General features: G+C 53.5%; 1 protein-coding gene across 1 annotated transcript; it reads left to right on the top strand.

Annotated features, from left to right (window-relative positions):
* The first annotated feature begins 709 nt into the window (after positions 1 to 709).
* Positions 710 to 15890, top strand: MMD2 (monocyte to macrophage differentiation associated 2). Its single transcript, XM_061993522.1, has 7 exons — positions 710 to 792; positions 13159 to 13240; positions 13885 to 14045; positions 14140 to 14214; positions 14496 to 14597; positions 15161 to 15230; positions 15571 to 15890. Exons 1-7 carry the CDS (start codon positions 746 to 748, stop codon positions 15772 to 15774), a joined length of 741 nt encoding a protein of 246 aa, XP_061849506.1. The 5' UTR covers positions 710 to 745; the 3' UTR covers positions 15775 to 15890.
* Positions 15891 to 26579: the final 10689 nt, after the last annotated feature.

Here is a 26579-nt window from a genome sequence, read left to right as displayed (position 1 = left end):
CCTGCAGTGATGGGGCTGGGGCTGAGCTGCCCACCCGTGCCGGGGCCCCTGCAAAATAATGGGGAAAAAAAGGATCATTAAAACCAAATAACGAAAAGCAAAGCCAAACAAAGCATATCCCTGGGGATGGCGGGCTGGCGCTGCCCTGGGGCAGGCAGGGCCATGTCGAGCCCCTCTTGGAGGACCCCGCCGTGGGCTGCGTGGCGTGGGGAGCGGGACGAGCTGCCTGCACTCGCCATTCCCTCACACTTCCCCCCGCTCCCCCCGCGATGCTTTAATCACATTTCGCTATTTGATCCTCCGGGAGTGGCGGCGGGGAGGGGGGAGTATTTTTAGCTCTGCCTTAAGCTGCTGGGGTGGCTGAGGGAGATCGCGCAGGTTGCTGTGGCCGGGCAGAGTTGGACGGCATCCCCCCTCCCTCTTTCCCTGCCTCCTCCTCCTCCTCCTCCTTTCTGCCCATCTGAGGGCGGCGACGGGGCTTCCCCCCCCCCTCCTCCCCTTCCCGGAGGTCGCCTTTGTTTTCCCCGTCTCTCTCTCCCGAGCAGCCGGAGGGGCGGGAGGGGGCCGTGGCCGTGCTGGGTTGGGCTGGACCGAGCTGGGCTGAGCTGGTCCGCGTCCCCCCGCCCCTCCGTTCAGCGCATCGCCGGAGCCCGCGGAGTTGATGCGGTTCCCCCGGACGGCACTTTCTCCCTGGCCCCGGGGCTGAGCAGCCGCCGACCTCCGGGACCCCCATGGCACCGCCGCGATGTTCGTGTCCCGGCTCCTGGATTTCCAGAAGACGCGTTACGCCAGGTAAAGCCGTCGGTGCGGCGGTCCCCGACCCTCCCTCGGTGCTCGCGGAGCCCCGGAACAGCCCCAGCTCCTGCCCGGGGATGGAGCCCGAAGAGACTTTCAACAGCTGCAGAGTGCCCCGAAGCCCAGGGCAGGTGCAGGCTGGTCTTTTAGGAGAGGGATACCTGCTTTTCTGCGTCCCTAAGGCATTCTGAGCATCCTCAGGAGCCCTCGCTGCCTTTTGCTGGGTCTAACTTCATCACTCTCCCACAACTGGGAGACCAGGAGTCCAGCTCCCCCTGGGGACAGACCTCACCTCCGGCTGCAAACCCTCCGTGGAGCAACCAGTGTTGCCCAGGGTCCCACTGCAGCCAGGTGAAGTCCCCTCAGCCTGGATCTAGGGGCTCCACAGGGCTCCCATGTGGTTTATCAGCTGTGGATACTTCTCCCCCTCCATGAAATACCAGGGGAGGTTTTCCAGCAGCAGGGACTTGTTTTTAAAAGCTCATGTGTGTTAGGAAACCTCGTGGTGTTACCTGTGTGTAGGGGGAAACCTGAGGACTGCTGGGCACAGGTCAGAGGGCACTCGGCCACACGCGCTGCTGTGGGATCAGATGTGGCCTTTGAGAGGGAGCTGGTGGGGGACGTGGGGACAGTGGCTGCCTGCAGCCCTCCAGCATGCTGGGTGGCCAAGGATGAGTCAGATGGCACAGGCTGGGCACTGCATGGCCAGACAGGGCTCAGGGGGCTGCTGGGGGTGCTCAGGTTTGCATTGAGAATAGGCTTTGCTCACAGCTCTCTGTGATGGGGATGTTTTCATGGCTGTGGAGAGTCCCATGGGCTGTCGCAGCACTTGGGCTTTTCTGCTGCCACTGCCAGACTCCCAGCAGTCCTGTTAGAGGCAGATACCAAAGAAAAACATGTCTGGAAAAAGTGGTGATGGTGGTTCTTGCCTGCTCCAAGCAGGACCATCTCTGAAGGATGTTTGCTTGGGCTGGGAAAGGGCAGGAGACCTCCCTCCCACTCCCCAGAAGCTACCAGCCGAGAAAAGCTCTATAGAGCTCCTCCGAGCAGGAAGAAAACTGTGTCTTTGCCCCATAGCAATGATGCAGAGGCTTTTTGGGAGCCAGGCAGCAGAGCAGAGGCTGCCCCCACACCTCTGTCACTCCCCAGCAGAACAAACCCGCCAACCTCTTGCTTGATTTATCTAAAATCGGTGTGTTGAATTCTTGTCATGCTCCTTTCTGGAGACAGTCTGGGATAGAGTCCGTATGTAGGGCAGGGGCTGCAGGGCATGTGAAGGGTCAGGTCTGCGGTGCCTCCTCCACTTCCTACTAGGTGCCAGGGCTGGACAGGGAGCAGGAGGAGAGGAATGCTCCCTTGGCTTTCACCTCAAGACACACCAAAGCAGTTAGCAGCCTGTAGTACTAGCCCAGAGCTTCCTGCATTACCACAGAGATCCTCTTAGCCTGGGGCTTAAAAAATAACAGTTGGCTAATCCCCATCCCCGCTGTGCTCCGTGCACACCAGCTTTCCTCTCCACAGAAAGGTTCTGCTGTGGCATATCCCAAAAGAAACCCTAAAAGCTGCTCCTTCTTTTGTGCTAAGGAGGCACTTTCAGCTCTCCTGGGCCACAAGCAACAGGGACTGGACTTTGTGATAGGGACCAGAGTGAGCAAGAGCCAGTGGGCTCACAGTGGCACATGGCTTCAAGGCACCAGAAGCATCTTGCAACATGCTTTCAGAGGATGAGAGACTCTTGCTTGTGGCCTTTCTTAAAAAAAAAAAAGCAAGCAGAAAGTTTACCTTGTGATGGGAAAGCCTGGAACAGCTTAATTTTTAATGTAGTTTTATCTAATTTTGAGTGAAGACCAAGAAAGGAGGAACTTGGCCATTGATACACCCACCAAAAGGAATAAACAAAATACAGTGTGGTGATGAAAGACCTGCTGTGTGAAGGCTGCAGCGAAAGCACCAGGCTTTGAAAAAAAGAGATGAAAGGGAGAAAATGTGGGAGCATTTTGTGAACTGCCAGGAGGAAAGTCGAGGCTGGAGAAGGACTGAGATGTTCCTGAATCCTTCCCAGATGGGCTATGGAGAAAGAGCATTGAGGTTGGGGCAGAGGGGAAGAAAGCAGAGGGAGAGGGGGGAATAGGGATGCATGGCAATGCTGTTTGCGCAGGCTGTGGTTGTAAATGAGGCTTTTGGTGGTTTCTGCTCTGCTGTGGGGTCCAGGAGGCTCTTCCATCATCTACCACTGTGAGGAAAGAGAGCTCAAAAGCAAAAGCTGGTGTATGGCAGTCACAGCCTGCACCGTGGCAAGGGGTGTCCATCTCCTGCCTGACAGCCCAAAGTCAGCCATGACACCAGCAGCAGTGCACAGTGATGGGGTGCAAGCAGATGTGATTCCACCTGCTTTATCCAACTACCAGATAGTTATTTCCCCATCCTCCCTTTCTTCTCCTCCTCCCTTCCTCTCAGCTCACTGAAATGGTGCTGGTTTCTCTCCAAAGCAACAGATCCTTGCAAGTGGCATCTCCACCACCTGAAGTCATCAGCCAGGTCACCCTGAGCTGGTAACCGATCCCTCCCTGCCCCTCATCCCCAGCTTTCACACTGCTTTGGCCCACTTTTTTTTACCTCAGACATGGTCTGATGCCTCCTGCCCACGTAGCTGCCGTGGGGCTATGGCTCAGCCCCAATCTCCCAGCAGAGATGTAAAATGCTTCCTGGACTTTGGCCATCCAAAGCCCTAATTGAAAGGAAACATGATTAAGCAGAGAACTGCTGTATCTGGTTGGCTTCAGCATCTCCAGAGCAGCTGGTGAAGAGGGGTTGGTAGGAGGTGCAGGCTGTGCAGGGCACTGAATCATCCTAATGAACTGATAGCAGTTAATCATGTGATTTATTCATGTAAAAGGCTCTAAATCTCATTGTGTTTATTTGTCTTGCCCTCTCCAAAGTTGCACAGAGAGGAGCAGCACAAAAATCCACATTAATTTCTCAGCCCAGAAGCTGGAGGTTAGGAAGAGCAGGGGCCTCTGTAGATGCATGGTCCAGCCTTGCCCACAATGTAGACACTGCTACCTCGTCACCAGCTCAGGGGGATGGAGATCTGAACTCTACACTTGACTCAAATGCAAATCCTTCGAGTGTGGGGAAAGGCAGCTGGAAAGACCATCCTTGTTGCTCACTGCACCTGTAATTACTGAGCAAGGAGGTATTTGCCAACTCCTCCTCTAGCATCTCCAGGGCCAGAGATGGAGAGGATAACCAGCAGAAATAGGAGAGAAAGAAATATTGTGGTGCTCAGACCCCAAACATGAGAAAAACAATGTCAGGCTGACAGCCTGAGCAGAGCTCCTGCATTGGGAAGATCTGGTCCTCACTCGCTTTGTGATGAAAGAACGAGCAGCCCTCCCCTGCTCCCACACACACCAAGATGCTTTCCAAGAGCTCTGTTTCCCCCTAGCCTGCGTGGGATGAAGCAGTGAGAAGGGAAATGCTTTCAACATTGATATTGCAGCTTGGATCTGCTGGAGAGGCAAGGGCTTATTGCTTTGCAAGCACCCCGCACTATCCCATCATCCCCAGAGAGACCTGTCAGGCTGCCCTCAGCTGAGCAGATTCTCCTGCTGTAAAAAGCACTGCTCCAAGAGGTGCAGTCTCCCAAAATACCTAAGGACATCAGAATCACCTGGTGGGACTGACCAGTTCCATATTGGTTGCCATGTGAAGCCAGGTTGACTCAGATACCCTCTTAAGATAGCATTAGTAGAATTCATCTCACTCATGTAGGCTGAGATACTCAGGGTGCAGTTGTCATTTGAGCCAGGTATTTGGAAGGCAACAAATCAGAGCATCATTTTTGATGGGATGTTCCCTCCAACTGCCCTCTTCTCTCCTGTGAGAGGGTTGGGAGACCCAATGGGATGGGCTGTGGTGGGGATCACCACTCTGGAGATGTGCAGCAGTGGGCAAGTCAAGTCCCATGCCTTGTGCTTTGGGAGGAAGGATGGTCTCTTGGCTGCCCGTGAAATGGAGACACAATGGTCTTTTCCCTCAGGGCTGGTTTTGGCTTGGATAAAGTTAATTTTCTTCCCAGTAGCTAGTATGGAGCTGTGTTTTGGATTTGTGCTGGAAACAGCATTGATAATACAGGGATGTTTTACTTATTGATAAGCATGAGAAGTGGAGATGGTCAGTCCCACCTGACCAGAGGGATAATCCAGACCATGTGACACCATACTCAGCATATAAAACTGGAAGAAGTAAGAAGGAAGGAGTGGGGCATCCAGAATTAGGATATTTGTCTTCCCAAGTAAGTTACACGTGTTGGAGCCCTGCTTTCCTGGAGATGGCCGAATACCTTCCTGCCAATGGCAAGCAGTGAATGAATTCCTTGGTTTGCTTTCCTTGCAAGCCTTTACTTCACCTATTAAACTGTCTTTAACTCAACCCATGAGTTTTCTCACTTTTACCCTTTGCCTTCTCATCCCTATCCCACTGTGGGGAGTGAGGGAGCAGCTGTGTGGGGATTACTTGCCATCTGGGGTTAAACCCCCCCCACCCTCCTTCAACTGGTGTTGGATATCGGCCTGATGTGATTCTTTGGCACAGCTCACTCCAGCCAGCTTCACAAGGTAGCAGCCAACACAAGGCATGGGAAACTCAAGCCATTGGCCTGCACAGCAGGTCATTGAATGTGAGAAATGGGGCTCTGCCAGGACTGCTCCCAGGCTTGCCTTCTCCCTTCCCACACCCTCTGCTGAACAACTACAACTCCTATGGAGGGGAAGGGAAAAGAGCACAACAGTTATTTCAGTTCGTTGCTCTTGGGGGGTAGTGTGCTGCAGCTGCAAAAGGAGGTTAGTTAGATACACAGAGATGCTGCAAAAGGATGGATGCCCAGGGCAAGGACTGAGCAAGGCAAAGGAGACATGACCAAACACACAGAGCTCAAGTCTCCCTTTGGGATTCTCCAGGTGAAGTGAAGCCTCAACATTTTAATGTAATGCTCGTAATCCAGAGTCTGACAAGCTCTGTATGATACACTGGAGAAAAGGGTTTTATGCAGAGATCAGCAGGTCAGGGGCAGGGCAGCAGCTCCTCTGCTGCTCTGAGCAGCACTGGCTGGTACCCCAGCATTAGACACAGTCCTGCTCTCTGTTGCAAATGCTGCCAATGGAAGTCCTAGTACCTGCTTTGCCTGGCTGGTGAAATGCAGGATTCTCCTTCAGTGCATTCATTGTCCAGAGGGATGTGCTCAATTTACAGATATCATTTGGACTTCAGGAGCCTCCAGGAATCCTGAATGAGAGGCAGGCTGTCTCAGGGGATGCAATGGGGAGACCTTTGGACATGAGAAATCATGACCTGCTCCTGTCATTTCAGGCACAGTGGCAGCCAGAATTAGAAGCTGGGAAGGCTCCAACCCCCAAACTGCCCCACTTCTCTGCCAGTAGAGAGAGAGGCTGGTGGTCACACTCACTCAATAGAACTGTGGAATCTTAAGGGTTGCAAGGGACCTTGAAAGATATCTAGTGCAACACCCTTTCTAGAGCAGGGCCACCTAGAGTAGGTCACATGAACTTGTCCAGGTGGGTTTTGAACATCTCTAGAGAAGGAGACTCCACAACTCACCCAGGCAACCCATTCTAACCCATCTTGGGCTGTGGCAGAGTTTAACCCTGCACAGCCAGGTCAAGACTTGTCCCATTAACTTAAGTGCACACAGCATTGTAGGCAAGGCAGCAAGCAACACACGATGACTTCCCAAATAAGAAAACAGTGATATAATAAAGAATTTTCAGTTCTGGAAGCAGTTCTGCTAACATTCACAAAACACCTGGTCATTTGTGACTAATCAGCTGTTGTTTGAGGTCTCATGAGTACCAAATGAAACAAGAAGTCCCAGCTCAGAAAGTAATTTGGGACACACTCACCAATGCCATCTGTTGTGAATAAACAAACGGCTCTGCTGTAGTTGCAGGGTCATGAATTGCCTTTGAAGAGTCAGAGATGCTACCTAGATAAAGAGCAGAGAGCCTGCCAGAGAGAAGAAGAAATATCCCTGCACAGAGGGTGGGAATATGGACAACTATGACCCTGCTGGGAACTACCTGAAGAGATTCCACCCACCAACTGAGCCCTGCTAGATCGATGTATGTCCACGGGTGCAGAAATGGTCTGTGCCTGTGTTGAGCCTGGCTTGGAGCCTCTTGTGCTTGCCTCTGCTACGGTGGGGAGCAAGGAAAAGGAATTGGTTATACCCTTAGTGTAGTCCCTGATGTGTTCAGGGGAAGAGCAGCATAACCCCTCCTGCAGCCTGAGCTGTTCATGTACCCACTGCTGCAGCAACAGGATGTCTTCCTTGTCTCTTCAGGGGGAACATCCATACCTGTGGTTCAGAGCCAGGTACATGGCTGAGCACACAGTCCTTGTCTGGGAGCACCTCACAAGTCAGCAAGCAGCCTTGTTCAGCATTTCTCATGGCATACAGGCTATCTAGTGCCAGGAGGTGTTCTGCAGCCAGCCCAGGGTGCTGCCACATATCAGTGCTGGAATGAGGACAATCTGAGATGATGAATTAGTTCAACTTGCAGTCCCTCTTGATTTGTTTTGTGGAAGCAAGACCTACACCTGGGGCATCTGGGCAGGTTACTGCAGAAATCTGGTGATCTGCTAATTTACCCATAAGAAAGGTTGAGAAATGCTGGTTCAGATGAAAAGCCTTTCATTTTCTGCTCCCTACTCCAGCTGGTAGTTCTTTGCCCGATGCCAGGAAGCAGTACAAAAGAAAACACTGTGCTATCTCACTCCATCAGCCCTCCTGCCCCTTCTCATATGGGTTGGACTGGAGTCTATAGAGTAGCCCATGGGGCAGGCTTATCCCAGCAGCCCCCTCTCCCCTGGCCCAGGGAGCTGACCTGCAAGCTTACTGCACAGCTCAGCTTCCCAAACCAGGAATGCCATATGTTTGCGTGGGAACATGCAAGCACTAAGGAGCAGGCACAGAAATAAAGGTTTTGGCTCTTAACAAGGTGCCACACAGCCATGCACATGCCCATGGGAGTGGCTCTGCAGATGGCAATACTGGGCAGCACCAGCCTGAGCCTTTGCATTGCTGCTTCCCAGTGGCAAACGCTCCCATGTTCAATGGGTAGGAAGGAAAAGCAGGATTTCTAAAGTGCTCCTTGGCTGGGTAGAACTTCTTTGTTATAGTGCATGATCTAGGGGCTCTGCACTGGGAGCTGCAGCCACAGGGGAGAAGGGAGGGCTGCTGAGCTTTTTCCACATCATTCAGTCACAGAACTGATGACCTAGGCTTGAAGGATAGACCCTGAGCTTCTCCCTTTTTGTACTGCTCCACCTCTTGCATTCTGGGACCATGCACAAGCAGAGTTTGAGGCCTTACAGAGCACCATCACATATAGGTCCCCAGGACTGAGCTAATTACAAATCACAGAGAAGCTCAGGGGGCTGAAGCCTCTTACCAGGGACTGCAGCTAAAGCATTACCAGATTACAGATCAGATGCAGAGCACACACCAAGCCTCAGCTTACAAGGATGCCACACAGAAGCTAACACTTGAGCATGAGCCTGAGACTCAAACTCCAGCATCTGTCTTGGGTGTGCAGCCACTGGGATCATCAGGACAAATCCAGACCATGCACTGAAGAGGCTCCTGGGGCCAGTCTGCCCTACAGGGACACATCTACTCCATCACTGTCACCTCAGGCATCACAACATTTGTCCTACCAAGGGACAACCCAAAGGGCCCCAGCAAGACTTACCACCACAACTGATCAGTATCCAGCAAATGCTTCCTCTCTGACAAGATACCACCATCAGGATATAATTCTTCTCTACTACTCTAAAAACAGCTGTGCCACTCGCAATAAGAGAGCCACCCTTCCCCATTTACAATTGTATCCCAGGGAATGCAATCTGGAAATGCACCAGCTTCTAGGGCAGAAGGACAGATACGTAACAAACCCACCACAAAAGGCTAACTCAGACTTTGCCTGAGATCAGCCCTTTTATAAGCCATTTTCAGGTGAAACCTGTAGACATTAGGTGGTCTGGGGAGATTCATATCACCTGGGAACAACTTTGAATGTGGCTTCTGCTTTGTCTGCATGGAATTCAGCTGACTGTGTAACACGTGTCTCTGCATTCAGTGCTTCAGAGGTTGTGAAGGGGATGTGTTGGCTCTTGAAGTGTCACAGCCGTAGCCACAGCCTCAGCAATGTGCAAAGGGAGCCTAGCTCCTTGATGCACAGCTACACAGTCATGTGTCACATATATAGCATGATTTGTAGCAGGGTTGGGAGTGTCAGGGGTTGGACTGGCTCTTTCCAAGGGCAGGGGTGAGCTACTCACACTTCCCCATCCATGTCTGCTGGTGATTTTGCACCCTCCCCACATTATCCATCCACTGGCTTGCCTGAAGTATGTCAAAATTATTCTCCTTGCTTGGAAAATATTATTCTCCTTGCTTGGAGAGGGGGAAAGGGAAGTGAGAAGGAAATGATATGTCAGAGGCCAGACAGAGAGTCAGCGTCAAAGGGAGGACTAAACCCCATCTTTCCTGAATCACAGCCTGGCCCGGGTCTCCATCAGGGCCTTTGCCCCCTGATGTGTGTAGGGAACAGTTTAAGTGTCCCATGGGAGTGGCCTGTGTAAGTGCATGGTGTCTGTGGAGTGGCTGATGTGGGTTGTCCTGATGCCCCCAGGAGAGCTCAAATGTTCACACTTGAGCCATCCCAAGGAATAACTTAATTCCCTTTTACCTTCTTCCCCCCTACTCCAGCAAAGTGAGGGCCGGGCAGATCTGCAGGATTTTTCAAGTCAGAACTTTGTTCTTGGATGAAAGTGTTTAAAAAACTCAAAAGAAAAAAAAACCCAACCCCAAAGACACAAAAAAACCAGAGTGGAAGAAAGAGAAGGAGAAAGGAACAAGCCTGGGAAGCTGGCTCTGCACTTTGCCCCGGCTGCCTGGGACAAGGGGCTCTTTGTTTCCCTGGCTGGAGCCTGCTGCACTGGCCCTTTTCAGTCTCTCTCCCTGGGAAAGGGGCCAGGGGGAAGCAGGCACAAGCAGGGCAGGCAAAAACCCTGGGGCTGCAGTGACTAACCCCTGCTCAGACCACCACTGTACCCTCCGTCTTCACATAGCCAGAAACAGCACTGGGAGGAAAAGGTGCCTGGGAGCCCCTTGGGTCTCTGCTTCCCATATTCACCATCTCTGAAAATGAACATGCTTGTGTTCCTGTCATGCAGGAATTTTAAACTTTTCTGTGCCTTTTGGACTTTGCAATCCTAAAGCACCTGCTAAAATGCATTGAAGCACCTGGCTGGTGTTTAATCACCTGCTGGACTCACCCTGTCCTGTGAGCCATATTGCTGCAGCTTTGCTGAGTCCCCAGGCTTGTGGCAACTTAGGCTGGAGGCTTCTGGGGACAAGTGACTCTCATCTCCTCCCACCCCAGGGACGATGTCAGAGTGTCCCCAAGCCTATGGGTGCAATGACACGGAACTGGTGATGACTGTGAATTCAGCCAGCTGGGCAGGAAACTTGCTGCAGGGATCAGATCTAAGATTGGAGAGGTGTTTCTCTTCTCCTTATTTTCTTGCATTGAAAAAACCCAGATCTCTGCCTGCCTGCCAGCAATTCCCACTTTCCTGACCTCAGTCACACAGAGCTGGGGCTGGGAAACACACAGCAGCCTGCCTCGGAGCTCTTGACTGCTCTGGGCTCTCATCAATTCTATGGAGAGACACATGTTCTCTCTCCAAGCATTTCGATCTGTCTGTCTGTCCAGGCTGGAGCTCAGGTTTGAGGCTGCTTTTGCCCACCAGTACAGCAAATTTCTGCAGGCTGGCAATGGTGCAGGGCTCCCCATGCCATGCCCTGCACCCATGCCAAACATGCACAGGGACGAGATGAGCTGGATGGATGCTCAGCATCCTGGGATGGTCTGGGAGGTAGGTGAAGTCCCAGCAGAGAAGAAAAGGTGAGGAAGTGGCCTCTACACACCTGGGGAGTGAGGTAAAGCTGGAGCCTCATCCTGCCCTTCCAGGAGACGTGCAAACGCTGGCTGCTCTCCTGCTTCTTTGCTATCTTCATCACAGAGGGCAATGAGAATGTGTCTCACTAGACCAAAATACAATGCTGGCTGCTCTGGGAGGGCCTTGCTGTACCCAGGCTAGCCCAAAGCTTTGCAGTCAGACCCAATGGTGTTCCGTTTCACATCCTTCACTGGATGATGCTTATTAGAAAGTGGGGCAGGAAAACAACAGCAATCTCTCCCCAAGTCAAAAAAAAAAGTTCCTCCTCAAGGCTATTTCTCCCTCCAGGAAAACAGACAACTGTAGCATGCTGCACCAGTACAGCTTTGGGCTTCAGGGACACATATGATACTCAGCCTCATCCTGCGGTGACAGCTGGTGTGGCCCTTCTCGGCCTCCCCATTCCTGAGTAGGGAGAATATTTGCATCCCAAGGGTCTCTTCCCAAATGGTCTGGGTGCCTCTCAGCCCTGGAGGAAAGGGTTGTGGGAACTGGCCCCACCGCTGCTCTTTGTTACTGCTCTGAACAGCAACTGCCAGAGAGACGGTGTGGGGCTTTGTTAAAAGAAGTACATTCAAGGAAAAGGCCTTGAACGTGTTTCCTCAGCAACCACAACGTCATGTGGATTGTCTGGCCCTCCTCCCCCAGCCTTCTTATTATTAAAAGGGAAAGGAAAGGGAAGCAGAAAGCAAAAGGGAGCTGGGAACAGTCTCCTGGCAACACTGGGGACAGTAATGTCCTCTTGCCAGGGGTGTGTGGCTCCTGCATGGGGAGCCCAGCCAGCCTCATGGCCAGAGCAGTGGGATGGGGAGGCTATCCCTGGTATCCTCTTGGTGACAGCATGCTGGGCTTGGCCACATTCTCAGGGATACCTGGCTGCTCCCTGGCCATGGCAGCCTTACTAAGCCCAAATTTACCCAGTGTGGGTTCTTGATTTTCAGGGCAGCGGGGCTTAGCTCCTCTCTTTCCCCCTCCTAATTCATGCCACTCTTTTGGTGATGATGCCTATGCATCTTCCCACAGTGCTGGGGTCTGGCAGCAGGCAGGACATGGGCTGGGGGCAGGGTCCCCTGCCAGGGAGTGCCTGAAATGCTGGGGCCTGTTGTGGCCATGCTCCCTCCACACTCAAACCCTTGTTTGAGCTGTTTAGTCCACCCTGGCTCACTTTTAATGAACAGCAGTGAGCTGCTCCAGTGGTGGGGCTGAGCAGGCAGGAGATGGCAGAGGAGTCTGCACAGTCGTGGATGGGTTGGGGATAGGCAGAGGGCACTTTTACTGCCTTTTCCAGTGTCCTGGACTGACAGTCACCCTGCACCCAGCAGCAAGGTCCTGCCAGCCCCTTTGTCCCCTCACCAGGCACAGTTTGGCTGTGAAACACGCTGCAGATGGTGCCAGAGCTGAGAGCAAACAGGATCAGAAAGCAATTAGCTCAGGTCCTGCAGGGCAGCCCTGCCAGTTCCTGAGCTGCAGCAGAAGTCTTTAAACCCCTGATTACTAGGGAATGATCACTCTCTATTCATCTGTTTCTTATTCCCTTTCGCTGAGCCTCCGCTGCTGGCTCTTGCCAGAAGAGGATGCTGAGCAAGGCAGCACTTTGCTCCAACCTGTTATCACAGATGCATATTTAATTTGCCTCTTCATAAAGCATTATGTACCTAGCAAAGGACTAGCCAAGCCCAACACTATTTTTTATCACTATGTGTGTTGATTTGGCAGGGGAAGTCGATACTTTCCTCTGATGATTGAGAGCAAACTGATACCTCAGACTGAGAGGAACAGAAACAGAGGTTTCCAAGGGAGTGAGGGGGAGTTTCCCCTGTGGCAATCTGTGCTGGGACATGGATAGCAGGTAGATGTAGATGGTACCCAGAAAGCAAAGGCCTCACCAGAGTTGGGCATGCTGCTGTGATGTGAGGGTGTCACTGCCAGACGGGTTGGGAACCCATAGCAGGTCCCTCCACTAGCCCGTGTGCCTTCCTCGTTATCAGGGCTCTTCCCACCGTGTCTGATGTCTGCCCTCTGCTGCCCGCAGCAGCAGGCAGAGCTGGCTCCTGCCTTCTGCTCTCCAAGTAACAACAGCTGTTGGGAAATGCTTCAGCCTGAGCAAGACCTGGGGTCATGGCATTCAGGGCCAGCCAGATGGACAAGCCATGCTCAGTGCTGGGGTCACTCCTGCAGGGCAGCTGGAGCAGAGCTGAGATGAGGTGAGGCTCCAGGATGAGAGGATGGTGGGTGTCCCCATGGAGAATCCATCAAAAGGGCTTTCCTTCAAACCCTGTCTCCTGAGCATGTTTCTCTCCCTGCTTCTCACTGCAGGTTCATGAACCACCGTGTCCCATCCAACTGCAGGTACCAACCGACGGAGTACGAGCATGCGGCAAACTGTGCCACCCATGCGGTGAGTCCCTGGCTGGGGCTGAGGGAGGACAGTGCTCAGCAATTGAGGGAACTTCAAGGAACACTTAAACAATATCTGTGTTCAGCCCTAGAGCAGCTGATGATGGTCTTGGGGTTGTGATGAGGCAGATGTGCCCCAGGTGTTTGCATGGAACAGGGGTGCTCTCCCTCCTGCCCTGGGAAACTGAGGTGCATCTCCCTACCTCTCACCCAGCATGGCCCCATGCCCCAGGGGAAGCTGGCTGTGGGTTTAGTGGAGCAGGAATATTTTGCAAAGCTCCCTGAAAATGGAGTGTTTTTCAAAGCAGGAATGGTGACAGGCACCACATGGGGCTGCCTACACAGCAGTGGGAGAGAGTGCTCCCACATCAGGGGCTCCCTCGGGAGCTGGCAGCTCCCACTCAAAGCCCTGGGACATGACTCAGAGGTAGCCATCCTCCTTGTACCTTCCTCCTCCTCCCTGCCTCCGCTTGGAGAAGCTACTTTGGAGAGACCCTGCCCGGCTGGTGTGGATGGCTGGCCTGTCCCCTGTGGGTGGGAGCTTTGACCAGAAGCAAAAGAAACACTAAAAAGAAAAGCAGAGACTGTGTTGTAGCTGCTCCATGGAAATGCAGAGACAACAGCAGGTTTGCTTCTCCCTTCCAGTTCTGGATCCTGCCCAGCATCCTTGGCAGCTCCATCCTTTACATCCTCTCTGATGATCAGTGGGAAACTATCTCAGCCTGGATCTATGGCTTCGGCTTGTCCAGTCTCTTCATCGTCTCCACCACCTTCCACACCATCTCCTGGAAGAAGCGGCACCTCAGGTACCGGCCCAGACGGTGTGAGGCTGGGGAAGGGAGAAAGGGTCCGGAGGCCCCTGATGCTGCCACTGTGACCCTCTGTCTGTCTGTCCTGCAGGACTGTGGAGCACTGCTTGCACATGTTTGACAGGATGGTGATCTACTTCTTCATTGCCGCGTCATACGCTCCCTGGTGAGTTGCTAGTGAGTCGCTTGGCCCCAGTGGAGAGGAGAAAATCAGACTGGCTGTGACATGTAGGATTCCCTTCTCTGATGTTGGCTCTGCTTGAGGCTGTGTCCCACCTCTTTCCACAAAACTATCCTATGCTATAGATTTCAACCCCTTTAAGTTGAAGTTACAAGTTGGGAAGACCTTTTGGTGGGACAGCCATAGGGGTGAGGGCAGCATCTCTCTGTCAGGCTGGACTAGGGTGCTGCTCTAGGCCCACCTCACTGCAGACCTGGGTCTTGCAGGCTGAACCTGAGGGAGTTGGGTCCCTGGGCCTCCCACATGCGCTGGATCATCTGGATCATGGCATCTGTCGGGACCGTCTACGTTTTCTTCTTCCATGAGCGGTGAGTGCCTTTACCTGGCGGTAAAGTACCTTTACCTGGCGCTGGTGCTTGGCTCTGCCAGCCCCTAACGCCCTGACAATAGTCAAGCTGCAAGGGAGAGCAAGAAGGATGGAGAGAGAGAGACAGACAGATAAATAGATTAGCTACAGGGTCCCTGGGCTGCCTCCTGCTCAACTGGCAGTGGAGAACTTCCTTGGACCGCATCCTTCCCCTTTTGCACCCTGGTTTTAGGAGCTTTGTTGGCAGGGACGTGGGAGCAAGGCCGTGGGGAGCAGGGATGGAGGAGGGACCTGCTGTCATGAGTCGTTTCTCCCACAAGGTGGCACCAAATGGAAAGCGAAAGGTCCCCGACGCGTCCCCAAAGCCTCCAGCACCCGGGGCCGGCAGGTGCCAGCCCAGCCTGGGGATCCCTCACTCCCGGAGGAGAGCTGTGGCTCACACAGGGGCGCGTGGGACCGGCCATGGTGGCACCTCCACCCCTTTTCCTGTAGTACCACAGTGGACAGGTGTAAAAGTTGACTCTCTCTGCACCTGCCTGCAAGCAGCTTCTCTGTTGGTCGCAGGTACAAGCTGGTGGAGCTGGTGTGCTACGTTATCATGGGCTTCTTCCCCGCCTTGGTCATTCTCTCTATGGTAAGCCACTGCTGGCAATCATGCGGGCTCAGCACGAGGGACAGGTTTCTCTCTGGTGAGTTGGCACAGTCCAGGCTGTGGTGATGGATAAAGCCATCTCCGAGTGCTTTGGGTGCCCAGGAGATACCACGTGCATCTCCAGCAGACCCCCTGCCTGGGCTCCATTGCACTGAAATCCTCCTGGCAAAGCTGGGCTGGAGGGGAGGGCATAGCAGGAGGCAGAGTGAGGGTCCTGCCCACACCCTGCAGCTGGGGCCACGCTTCTGGTCTTGATGGAGTGGTGGGAAGGGGCAAGCACCTCGTAGCCACTACTGAGCCCTACCTCCTTGCTTGCTCCCAGCCCAACAGGGATGGTCTCCCGGAGCTGGTGGCCGGTGGACTGTTCTACTGCCTGGGCATGGTCTTCTTCAAAAGCGACGGCCGCATCCCCTTCGCCCATGCCATCTGGCACCTCTTTGTGGCCATTGGAGCTGGCATCCACTACTATGCCATTTGGAGGTACCTCTACCGACCCAGCACACTGGAGGCTGAAACGTCGTGGTAGATGCCTTAAAGCCATGGTGTGCACCAACCAGCACGTGGGGACACGGAGGGGACAGGGGGGCAGCCCGTGCCGTGGGCTTGCCTCCAGCCCACCCACTCACCCCGTGGCCAGCAGCCACTGGTGCCCTTCCTGCAGGGACAGCAGAGCCTGGAGGTTTGATTTGAAAGAGATTTTTCTCTTTTTTTCAACCTTGGGAACTGTTTCTGTGTTTTAGGCAAAGATTTTGTAACATGATGACTGACCAATGGGCTGCAGGTGATTAGAGGAGCAGCTGCTTGCTGGGGGAAGCCTCGCTCACGTGCCCAAGCATCCCATGGGAGTGGAGACCTTGGCCCCACACACTTGTGGCTAGTTCGGCTACCAGAGCCTCTAGTGTGGGCCATCCAGGGGACCGGAGGTGTTGGAGTCGGAGGAGAGATCTGTCTCTTTTCCCCTGGGATGCCTGGGCATCCTGGGAAGCTGAGGAGGGGGCATATTGGCACCTCTGCACCCTCTGGGCTTGGCTGCTAAGTGGTCCCATCAGCATTAAGTTCTCCCTCCCAAGTTCTTGATGGGAAGGTCCAGAGTCAACAAAGCCTTACACGGGATTGAAGCTTCAGGCTTGTCCAGGGCTCCTCTGAGTCTGGAAAAATCCTTTCTCTAAGCCAGTATTAAGTGCACAACTTGGTACATTCCCCATGGACATTTTCTCCCTGGGCTTCTTTGTTTTCCAGTTCAGTCCAGTCCTGGTACCAGCAACACAGTCTCACTCCCAGAAGGAGCAGAGGGGGTAACCAGCTGCTGGCACCCTCCTGGCTGAGGTCAGCCCACCTGCATCAGGGGATTCTGAGGGAGGGAAGTAAACCTCTTTGGATTGGGATTACTGGGCTTCCTGCCTTCTCTGGATCTCTGTTTTGATGGATCTGCTCATAGTCAGATTTAGTTCCACTTTTGGGAGGATTTCTGACATTCCCAGGAATACCACAGGGAAGGGATGCATTGTGTGATGCTTGGAGGTGAGCTGTGATGGGGAGGTCCTAGCAATGCTCTGTTTTTAAACCCCTAACCAGGGCTACACAGTGCTCTCCAAGGCAGGATAATAGGACCTGGAACATCCGTCTGGCCATCAGGAGCAGCCCCGGTGCTGCTGGAATGGGAAAACCACACTTGGTCCTGCTCCCCAAACACAATGGCAGGGGTGCTGGAGCTCGTGCTGGAGGGCCTGGTGTGTGTCGGGCTCTGTGCTGGGAGCCATCTGGCAGAGCAGCACTGCTCTCAGCCCTGCCTGCAGCTCCCCAGGGACCCTCCAAGGGCATTGATTTCCCATCATCTCACTTTGGCTTCTTGATTAATCACAACTGCAGCAGTCTTGGCACAACGTGGCAAGTGAAGGAGATTTACAGCCACTGTCCTGCATCTCCTGTTTCTCTGGCAACATGCTGAGAAGCTGAGCTCCCAGCTCTGCCCCACCTCCCCCAGAGCTTCCCAGCCTGTGGTGCCCCAGGACCAGCTCTCCAGGGCTGTCACATTTTGCAGCACGTTTCCAAAGAGAAGTATCCAGATACTTGTCCCTGCCTGACATGGTGGCTGTGGTCACCAAGTCAGCAAAAATACCCAATTGGTTTTCACTTCCATAGGCAGAGGGTTCCTATAAAGAGTCCTGGGTGCTGTGCCTGGCATCCTAACCTGGCATGGGGATGCTGGGGAGTCTCTGCTCGGGGCACTCCAAGGCAACCTTTGGGCTGTGACACCTCTTGGGGTGATGAGTGGTCCTAGGGACAGGGGATGAATGACCCAATGTGAATCCAGTCTCTGCCACTGCCTCTCCCAGGCCTCAGACCTTGCTCTGTCACCTACTGCAGATGAAGCAGTGGAGGACAAGCAGTGAGTAACCAGCAGTTAGTGGAGCATTTCTGCAGATCAGATAGTGGGATATGGAGTCCCAGAGTGGGAGCTGCCATTTTTGATGTTTTGCAAGTCATTACCCTTCTCCGTGCCTCAGTTTCCCCATCTGTAAAATGGGGGTGAAGATACCAACCTACCTCACAGGGCTCCTGTGAGGACCCTGTGAAGCACTCGGAGGACGACCGGTGCTTTACAAATACAGGCTTCAGTTTTCACTGAGTCTGGAGGGACCAGGTTCCCAGAGCCACTGTGGGGCACGGGGACACTGTGGCTCAGCGCACCCGAGTCTGCTCCCTCTCTGTCACTAAATCCCACGGGGGAGCCACCCTGGGGACCATGCACACAGCAGTCCCAGCCACCAGGAAAACGTCCCCTGGCAAGGGCTGAGGATACCTGGGGACTCCCATAGTGTTTTGTCTGTGGGCTTCATCCCACAGAATTTATCTCAGAAGCCGTTTTGCCGTGGGAAACTTTTGTCCCTAAATCCATCCCAGGGGCTCCTGAGGCACGGGGAGGTGCTGGAAGGACTTTTCATCTCAGGCTTCTTCTGAAAACCCAGGCCAGGGCCGATGTCCAGGTGGCAATCATGGCTGGGCTCTGTCGAGGACGTTGCCATCCTGCCTTGAGCATGGATTTGAGTGGCCTTCTCTGTAACTGACAAGTTCTCCATCTTGCTTCCTAAATCCTTCTCTTGCAAAGCAGGGTGGGAGGCACGGAGCAGGTCATCAGATTATTCTTCTATTTTATACTAATTTTAAACAACTCGTAACATTCAGGATGTCTGTGGAGAAAAGTTCAAGGGATCTTTTTAGCATCTCATGTTTTTCACCATCCATCCTTGTTCAATCATTGTTTTCTATTTAACTCAGTATTGGGTCAAACACAAACAAATGTAAGGAAGATAACACTAGTAAACATTGCTTCCTGTGGAGTAGGACTGAAATAAAAACTCAAGATACCTCACTGTTGCCTGCTTGTTAAATCAAAATTAGTTTCACTGTAGCATCTGGAAATCAACCCCTTTTCTATCTGACTTGCCCCGCCTGGAGGAGAGGAGAGGAGAGGAGAGGAGAGGAGAGGAGAGGAGAGGAGAGGAGAGGAGAGGAGAGGAGAGGAGAGGAGAGGAGAGGAGAGGAGAGGAGAGGAGTTGCTCACCCAGCTGAGGGTGGTGGAATGCTGAGTACCACCTTAGCTCCGTGCATGGATGGCATTGCCATCTGCTGGCTTGTCTTGCTGGGGAAGCCAGTGCCATTTTGCCCTTCACACCAGCTGCAGAGGGAAATCTGGGAGGTTGGGGATGGGTTGAGCTCCAAGCTGCAGTGTTTCCTTAAAAAAACCCCAAAGTTGGTGAGTTTGCTGCTGGTGGCCCCGAGCTGGGCAGCGCTGGCTGAAGCTGGTCAGCAGCTCCCCAGAGTGGTTTCAGTGTAAAGCCCTGCACCGCTCCGGCCCTGTCACTTCCCTTCCAGTCTGTGGCTAATGTTTCCCCAGCCAGTGCAGGGGAGGAAAGATTCCAGATCTGGGGAGGAGGAAAACCTTCTGTGAGACCAGGTAGAGTGTATGCATTGCTCGCTGCAGACCCCACAGGGATCATTACCCACCAGCTCCCGCTACCCTCTTCCATGGGTGCTGTCTCCTTTTGGAGAGGGAGGGTTTGCCCCCATCCTGCTTGCTCCAGGCTCTGCACATCCACCAGCTGCCCTCTCGCTCGCACCTCTCCACTGCAATTACACTGGGCTGGATCCCCCAAAGGCTGCGACGCTCAGAGAGCCAGGGGGGTCCTGTCCCGCAACTCCCACCTCACACATAGTTTCTTCGCTGCCGGTGCTCGGGCTGGCTGGGGAGGCTTCCTGGCTTCACTTCGCAGTCGTGCTGTCATCCCCAGAGGGAGGCTGGGTGACAGACCCGCCTTCCCACCCCTGCACCATCGGGCAGGCAAAAGGCGTCTTTAACCGAAAGGAGAGTCTGTAACGCAGGGAGGCAGAGCACCGGAGATCCCCTCGTCTCCACCAGCCCCGTCCCGGTGTCAGCCTGTGCGCAGCCCAGCTCGCCTTTGGAGCTTGTTTGATAAAACCTGTTTAGCCAAAACCGGAGGCTTGCCCACGCAGCCCTCCCCGACTGCCCCTCCGGCACTTTAACAGGGCAGGGGCGGGGAAAGCCGGGCCTCGGTCAGGGCCGAACGCGCGGGTCTGTGCCGCGGGCCGGAGCGGTGGCGGCCGGGACGCGGTGCCCTGCGCTGCGCGGGGCGGCGGCGGCGGCGCGCGGCCGCGGGGGGGCGCTGCGTTGCGGCCGCGCCGAGCCGTGCCGTGCCGTGCCGAGCCGAGCCGAGCCGCGCTCCGCCCCGCGCCCGCACGCGCCGCTGGGGCCCGGCCGCTCCGCGCGCTGCGTCCGGCGGGGCCGCGCCGAGCCCCGCGCCGACACGGGGCACAGCACACCCCAGGTACCCCGCGGCGTCAGCTGTGGGTTTTTCTCTCTTGGGAGTGGGTTGGTTTTGGGGAGCGGGGTGGCGGATCCCCTCTGAAGCATCCCCGGGACACCCGCGCAGCCGGGAGCCTCCGAACGGGATGGGGACAGGAGGTTTCCCTCGCCGCCTGCTCGGACGGGAGCGTTTGTTTCTCATCCCCTTGGAAAGCAGAGGAGGGAGGGAAGCGGCGGCGAGGGCTTAGGCTTGTCCGGTTGCCGTTGGAGACCTGACCCGCGACCCGCCCCGCCGCTGGCCGAACCGCACTGGGCAGCGGGCTGGGGACACGCAGCACCTTGGGAGCCTTGTCCCATTCCCAGGCACCTGGGGATCCTTCTCCCCATTGCACATCCCTTGGGATCCTTGTCCCATTGCATGCTCCTCATGATCTTCCTGAACACACACCCCTGCGGGTCTCTGTCTCGTTGCATACCCCTTGGAATCCTTGACCCATTGCACATCCCTCGGGATCTGTCCCCTGACTGCGTACCCTTTGGCTTCCTTCTCCCCATTGCATACCCTTTGGGTTCCTTCTCCCCGTTGCGTGCCCCTTGGGATACTTCTCTCCATTGCACACCGCTTGGGATCCTTGTCCCATTGCACATCTTTTCGGACCCTTATCCCATTGCCAGGCACCTGAGAATCCCTTCTCCCCATTGTATGCCCGTTTAGGTCCTTGACCAATTGCAGACCCCTTGGGATCCTTCTCCCACTGCTATTCCACATGCTGCTTCACCTCTAATTCAGCTGCCTGTGTCTGTGGCGGCATCCCGGGCCTTGGTGGGGAGGTGCTGGCATGGTCTGTGTTCCCATGAGGCTGGAGCAGTTTCATGCTGACTTGTTACTTTAGCAGAGAAAACTCGGGGGAGTTTGCTACTTGCTAGGGAAGTGCTTATTTTCAGCACTCTCCAGGATCAGTTAATTATCGCTGGGGAAAAAAAAAGAGTACTGCTAAGATCTTATAATTAGGCAGCCTACTGAGACACTGCTGCTCAGGAGGCAGCAGCAAGCAAATGCTCTTTGTGAAGTGTTTCTTGCATGTGTGTGTGTGTGAATAGAGCTGCCCAGGCAGAGGGCTGGCATCTGTGCTGGTGTGTTACCGGAGAGCTGATGCACGTCGGCAGCTCAAAATACCCTGCAAAATAACGAAGAAAAAACCCCAGAAAGGCAAGAAAAGAAAACCTGCTAAAAGGACTCCTGTAGGGGACTACAGGAGTAGGTTCTAATCATTATAATCTGTTTGTGGAGCTGTAGCTGCCTTTAGGACAAACTGTTAGTCCATCTTTGCAGGACCAGGACTGCCTTTTAGATCCTGTTTGAACGGGCTGTGGGGTCCAGAGCGCTACCACAGAGTGTCTGCTGCTAATAATAACGTGGTAAGGAGTTTACCCGCTCTGATCCGGCTAAAGACAGCACCGAGGCTGGCATTGACATTATCATCCTCTGCTCTGGCCTGAGATTAGAGGGATAAAACTCTCACACAAGAAAAGGCCGGGCTCTGAAGCAGAGGCTTGGTCCAGAACGGGGCTGTGATTCAGAACGGAGGGGTCTGGGCTGTGGCCCGGCAGCCTGGGCTGGAGGGACGGGGTGTGCAGCGGGGCAGGGTTTGGAGCCAGGAGCGCGCGTCAAAGCCGCCGCGTTCGGGCTGTTCTCATTTCCTCTGCTCTCCGAGGTCTAATTTGTTCCACATTGCAGTGCCGGGGCGGCCTCTCCCTCCACCCGCAGCATCCAGGCTGTGGCCGTTGCCATTTAGACCGAGGCTGTGACTCAAAGTGGTTTCTGCACAGAGGAAAAAAATAAAGGAAGACAAAAAGTACAATAGGGAAATTTTTCAAGCAGAGATCTGGGGAAAGAGCATTTCTGGTTGCTGTTGTGGGATGGCTATAGCTGAAAGAGCGTTTCTGGTTGCTGTTGTGGGATGGTTATAGCTGAAATCTCACCACCCATCTGTACAGAGCCACGTCTGTACCAGGACAAGCCTCAGGGAAATTCCAGAAGATTAAAAGTGTTTTAACAGTGCTGCTCTTCCCAAAAGGGAGTAAGATGACCTGGTAGCTACAGGTTGATTGGCTTGATAGCATCTCCCTAGGGAGAAGATGGAGAAACCTGGCTCACATTTGAATTGATTAAAGGCTTCGGCACCGGGAATAAATTCCTGCCATCCAACGTGGCTAGATGGAAAATAACTCCTGGCAAATAGAAGTGATTTCAGTCTCCAGCATAAGATGTGACTCTGTAATACACTTGTGCAAAGCATTTGAGTTATGGGAGGTGATAGTCTTGTAAAAATCTCCACTTTCCAGCATTTAAAAAGTCAGCCCAGCCCAGTATTTAGAGCTGACATTATACAGTTACAAGAAAACTGGTACTAAATAAACCTGATCCGTTTCAAAGGGAGTTATCAGAGGAGATGATCACTGCAGGGCACTGCTCGCTGGTTGCCTGCCCTCGGTGTTTCAATGCTTTTATCACTAATTTGGAAGGAGACAGAAAGGATTTTTGGAAAAACCTGGAGCTGCCCCAGAGCAGCACAGTGTTAATAGTTTGTACAAAAGCGGGCGAGCGACAGGCATCCTAACGGGAACGTAATGGAAAGTGGAAATCTTTTTGCACCCAAAAATAATAACCGGAGTCGGACGTGTTTTCCTGTCCCTAATCTGGATGATAAATTTTCAGCAGGAGCTGCTTGCAGATGCTGGGCTCACTGCTGCCTGGGGGGGGTGGGTGGTTGTGTGTCTGTCCTGATTTCTGTGCTGGAGAACTGGAAATTTTCAAGTTAATGGGAGATTTTGTTTTGGATAAAATAGCAGTTATTTGCGGTTTTGGTCAGGGTGCTATCAGAACTCAGTTTGGGCTTACGACAGCCAAAGCCAATCGCTCTGTCTCAGCAGAAGGGACCAAGAGGCTGCAGAAAATGTATTACAGAGAGAGACAAGATGGCTGTCAGGTCAGTCTACTTGTAAATCAACTCAAAGGAAAGGGGGAGGGGGTTGATTAAAGCATCTAAATACTCTCGCAGAGGAGAAAGTACATGGTAGCCAAAAGCTCATTAATTGAGCAGAGAAAAGCGTGGCAAGAGTCAGTGTCTGGCAGCTGAAGCCATTGGAAATAAGGCATAAATATTTAACCAGCGATTAATCACCAGAGGAAAGGAGAAGAGGAGGTGGGTTCAGCTTCAATTTGCCTTTGTCTCATGGCCTTGTGGAAAGCTTCTCCCGTAGCCCCAGTGCTGGGCTAGCAAGAGGGGCTGGATCTAACCTACTCTCAGGCCCTCGTTAGGTGATTTAATGAGATGGTGCATTTGTCTCTTCACAGCTGAGCCACAGAAAAGGGTAGTTCTCTCATGCTCTGATGGCACTTTCTGAGAAACATCCGTGAGAGTGACATCACTGCGGGCACGTGCTTCTTTTCTCTTTCTTTTTTGCTTACCAGTAGTCATGTTCCCGTAGATTGCTGCTGAGTGGGTGAGGGGACAGTTCTTGGTGGCCGTCCTTGATGTCCAGCAAAACAGACTGAGATTCAAGAAAACCAAATCTCAGTCAGCATCCCAGTGTGCTGTGGCTGCGGGGGGAAGGGGCTGGTCCAGGACTTGTCCACCCATGAGCAAGAGAATCCCCAGGGACATATGTGTTTGGGGGAAGGAGATGTAGGTCACAGGGTGGTTGCTGGTCCCATCTTCTCTCCTTCACCTTCTTTTCCTAGTTCTCTGTCTCCTTGCGATGGGGTAGATGCTGTTGATGGGCATTGCCACTGTTGGGTTTGCTCCACCTCTCCCTCAATGCTGCCGTGGTCAAAGCCTGAGCTTTATCTTCCCCACCTATGGGCTGTGGCTGGATGAATATCACCAGCCACACATGCCCCCTGGGTCAGCAGCCCTCAATGGCAGTGAGTGATTGGGCTGTTTAGTGTGAGGCAGGGGGGAATGCAGTGAGATGCTGAGCTATAGAGGATGTATATGTGGCTCAGTAGCCTGCATGCATGTGTGATGCATGTCAAGAGTGCAGCATCTCTGAGCCCTCCAAAGCCAGCACACTGTGAGCAGCCCAGGATTGCTCCTCCTCTTTCTATTGCAGAGACGTGACAGACACCTGCCCGGGATGATGCACAAGAGCAGAGAAGGCCCGTTTTGAGGAAGGTGATGAAGGGAAGGAGAAAAGGCACGTGAGAAGAATGGCAAGGTAAGGAGAAGCTTTGCCCAGGAGACAGCGGGAAGGAGCTGCTCATCCATAGTGGGAGCAGGAACCTCGGGGCCTGCAGGAAAGTCCCCAGTGGTTGCAGAATCAGTGGTGGTAATGGAGGGACGTGTGGTGGCCATGTGAATACCAAAAACATTTGTCATAGGTCTGCAGAATAAATACAGACAGTGCTGGCTGTAGAAAATAGCGGGTTTTGGTGTGGCTGGGCACAGCGTGTGAGGAGGTGGAGGATACCTGATAGAGATCCCACTGGGAGGCAGCCACAAGCTTTTGGTCAGTTACTGTGTAGTTGTTAGCAGAGATATCACTAAATCCTGAGGAAAGGGACTCTTTGGAAAGTTGAAGTCACAGTTCTGTAGCTGCAGGCATGTATCCTCCAACAGCACACAGCTGCAACGGCACAGCCAGGGAACTTGCTGCCTGTGGCTAGAAAGGGGCTGGGGAGGTCCAGAAGCACATCCCACCAGCCTGTGGGAAGATGAGCCCTGGGTCCAGCCTCAGCATCCCCATGCTCACAGCAAACATAGCACAGTTTCCTCTTCAGCCTTTTTGGAGATGCCTGAGCATAGGGATGTGGGAAGAACCCATCTCCTTATCAGCTTATCTCATCCATTAGAGCCCCCAGGGAAGTTAAGACCTCATGTTAGGCTGTCTCCAGGAGAAAGCTGTGACTTCTCAGGTGACCTGGGCTGGTGCCTGGTGGAATCACACTGATGTTGCTCTGGATCTTGAAAAATGGGGTGACCAGGCTGAAAGCTTCTCCCTATCCAGGCTCCTTATTTTTATCCCATGAAATGCCTTTGGCCCTGCACTCTGTAGACGCTGCATTTGATGGCAAAAGCAGTAAAAGGGTTGAGCTATAAATAACATATTCAAAACCAGGCAGGGACCTGTGAGATGTGAGGATGGTGTCTCTCTCTGTGATGTGGGCTTAGAGGAATGATTTTAGCAGCAGCAGATGTTAAAAAGTTTCCCTTTGTGATGCAGGTAGTTCTGGGTGGAGATTAGATCTGTGAACCGAAAGCAGTGATTTGATGACAAAGTTTTGTCTTTTGCATCCTTGATGGCAAGGTTTCATAGAGACACCAGGCAGATTTTCTCCTGGCCAATGTTAATGAGGGCTGGCGGGGCTGTGCTGACAGCCTGGGGAAGTGATTCTCAAACCCGCCTGTCTGCTAGTGCCCTGACCTGCTCCCCAGGTTGGCTCTGCCACGGCGCTCCCAGATGTCACCCAGCAGACACGAAGAGATGTCCCCAGCATGGGCAGCAGCTCCAGGCTTGGTTGGAGGAGGAGCAGATGGGGTAGCCATAGCTTTGACCCCATCCTTGCCACAGTTTCACCAGTTGCAAGAATCACAGAATGGTGGGGGTTAGAGATCATCCAGTCCAAACTCCTGCTAAAGCAGGTTCCCCTCTATCATGGAGCACAGGAATGTGTCCAGGCAGGTTTGGAAACCTCCAGAGAAGGAGACTCCACGCCCTCCCTGGGCAGCCTGTGTCAGGGCTCCCTCACCTGAACAGCAGAGAAGTTCCTCCTCATGTTCCAGTGTAACTTCCTGTGTTCCAGCATGTGCCTGTTACCCCTTGTCCTGTCACTGGGCTCTACAGAAAAACATCTGTCCCTGTCTTCTCAACACCTGCCATTTAGGTATTTATCATCATTGACATAGTCTCCTCTCAGTCTTCTCCAGGCTAAACAGCCCCAGGTCTCACAGCTTTCCTCATACGAAAGATGCTCCAGTCCCCTCATCATTTTGGTGGCCCTGTGCTGGACTCTTTCCAGAGGTTCCCTGTCACTCTTGAACTGGGGAACCCAAAACTGGACACAGGACTCCAGATGAGGCCTCACCAGAGTAGAGGGGAAAGAGAACCTTTCTCAACCTGTAAGGTGGGAACAGAAACAGCTTTTCCCAAGCCAGCAAGTTGTTTTGAAGGTGTTGGGGCTGACGCTCAGCTGGCAAGGTACAAAACACAAGAAAGCTCTGCTTTCCAGGATGATCCCTGAGCCTGATTTGGACAAGCCAAGGCTGGATGCCTGCTCCTGTCCCTGCCCTGCAGCATTGCGATGGTCACCTTTGGACCACTGGGGTGGGAAGAAGGACAAACTTCAGGGTTTTTAATCCTGGTGCAGCTGAGGGCATGGACTTGGGATGCAGCAGGATTGCACAGCTCCCAGGCACATCTTGCAGCCTTAGCACTTGGTGGTGCCTCAGTTTCCCCATCCGCAGTGTTCAGTGGGCCTCTGGGTCCTGGGCGTGGGGAGAGGT

This window comes from Colius striatus, chromosome 3 (assembly GCF_028858725.1).
Source record: "Colius striatus isolate bColStr4 chromosome 3, bColStr4.1.hap1, whole genome shotgun sequence".
Classification (NCBI taxonomy): Eukaryota; Metazoa; Chordata; class Aves; order Coliiformes; family Coliidae; genus Colius; species Colius striatus.
The sequence above is the reverse complement of the archived record's forward strand: the minus strand, read 5'-3'. Positions and strand labels throughout refer to the sequence as shown.

Excerpts from the sequence above, each read along its gene's own strand:
- MMD2 (XM_061993522.1), top strand. The coding sequence starts at position 746 with ATGTTCGTGTCCCGGCTCCTGGATTTCCAGAAGACGCGTTACGCCAG. Across the intron at positions 13,241-13,884 it reads CAAACTGTGCCACCCATGCG|TTCTGGATCCTGCCCAGCAT; the intron begins GTGAGTCCCTGG and ends TCTCCCTTCCAG. Across the intron at positions 14,046-14,139 it reads TGGAAGAAGCGGCACCTCAG|GACTGTGGAGCACTGCTTGC; the intron begins GTACCGGCCCAG and ends TCTGTCCTGCAG.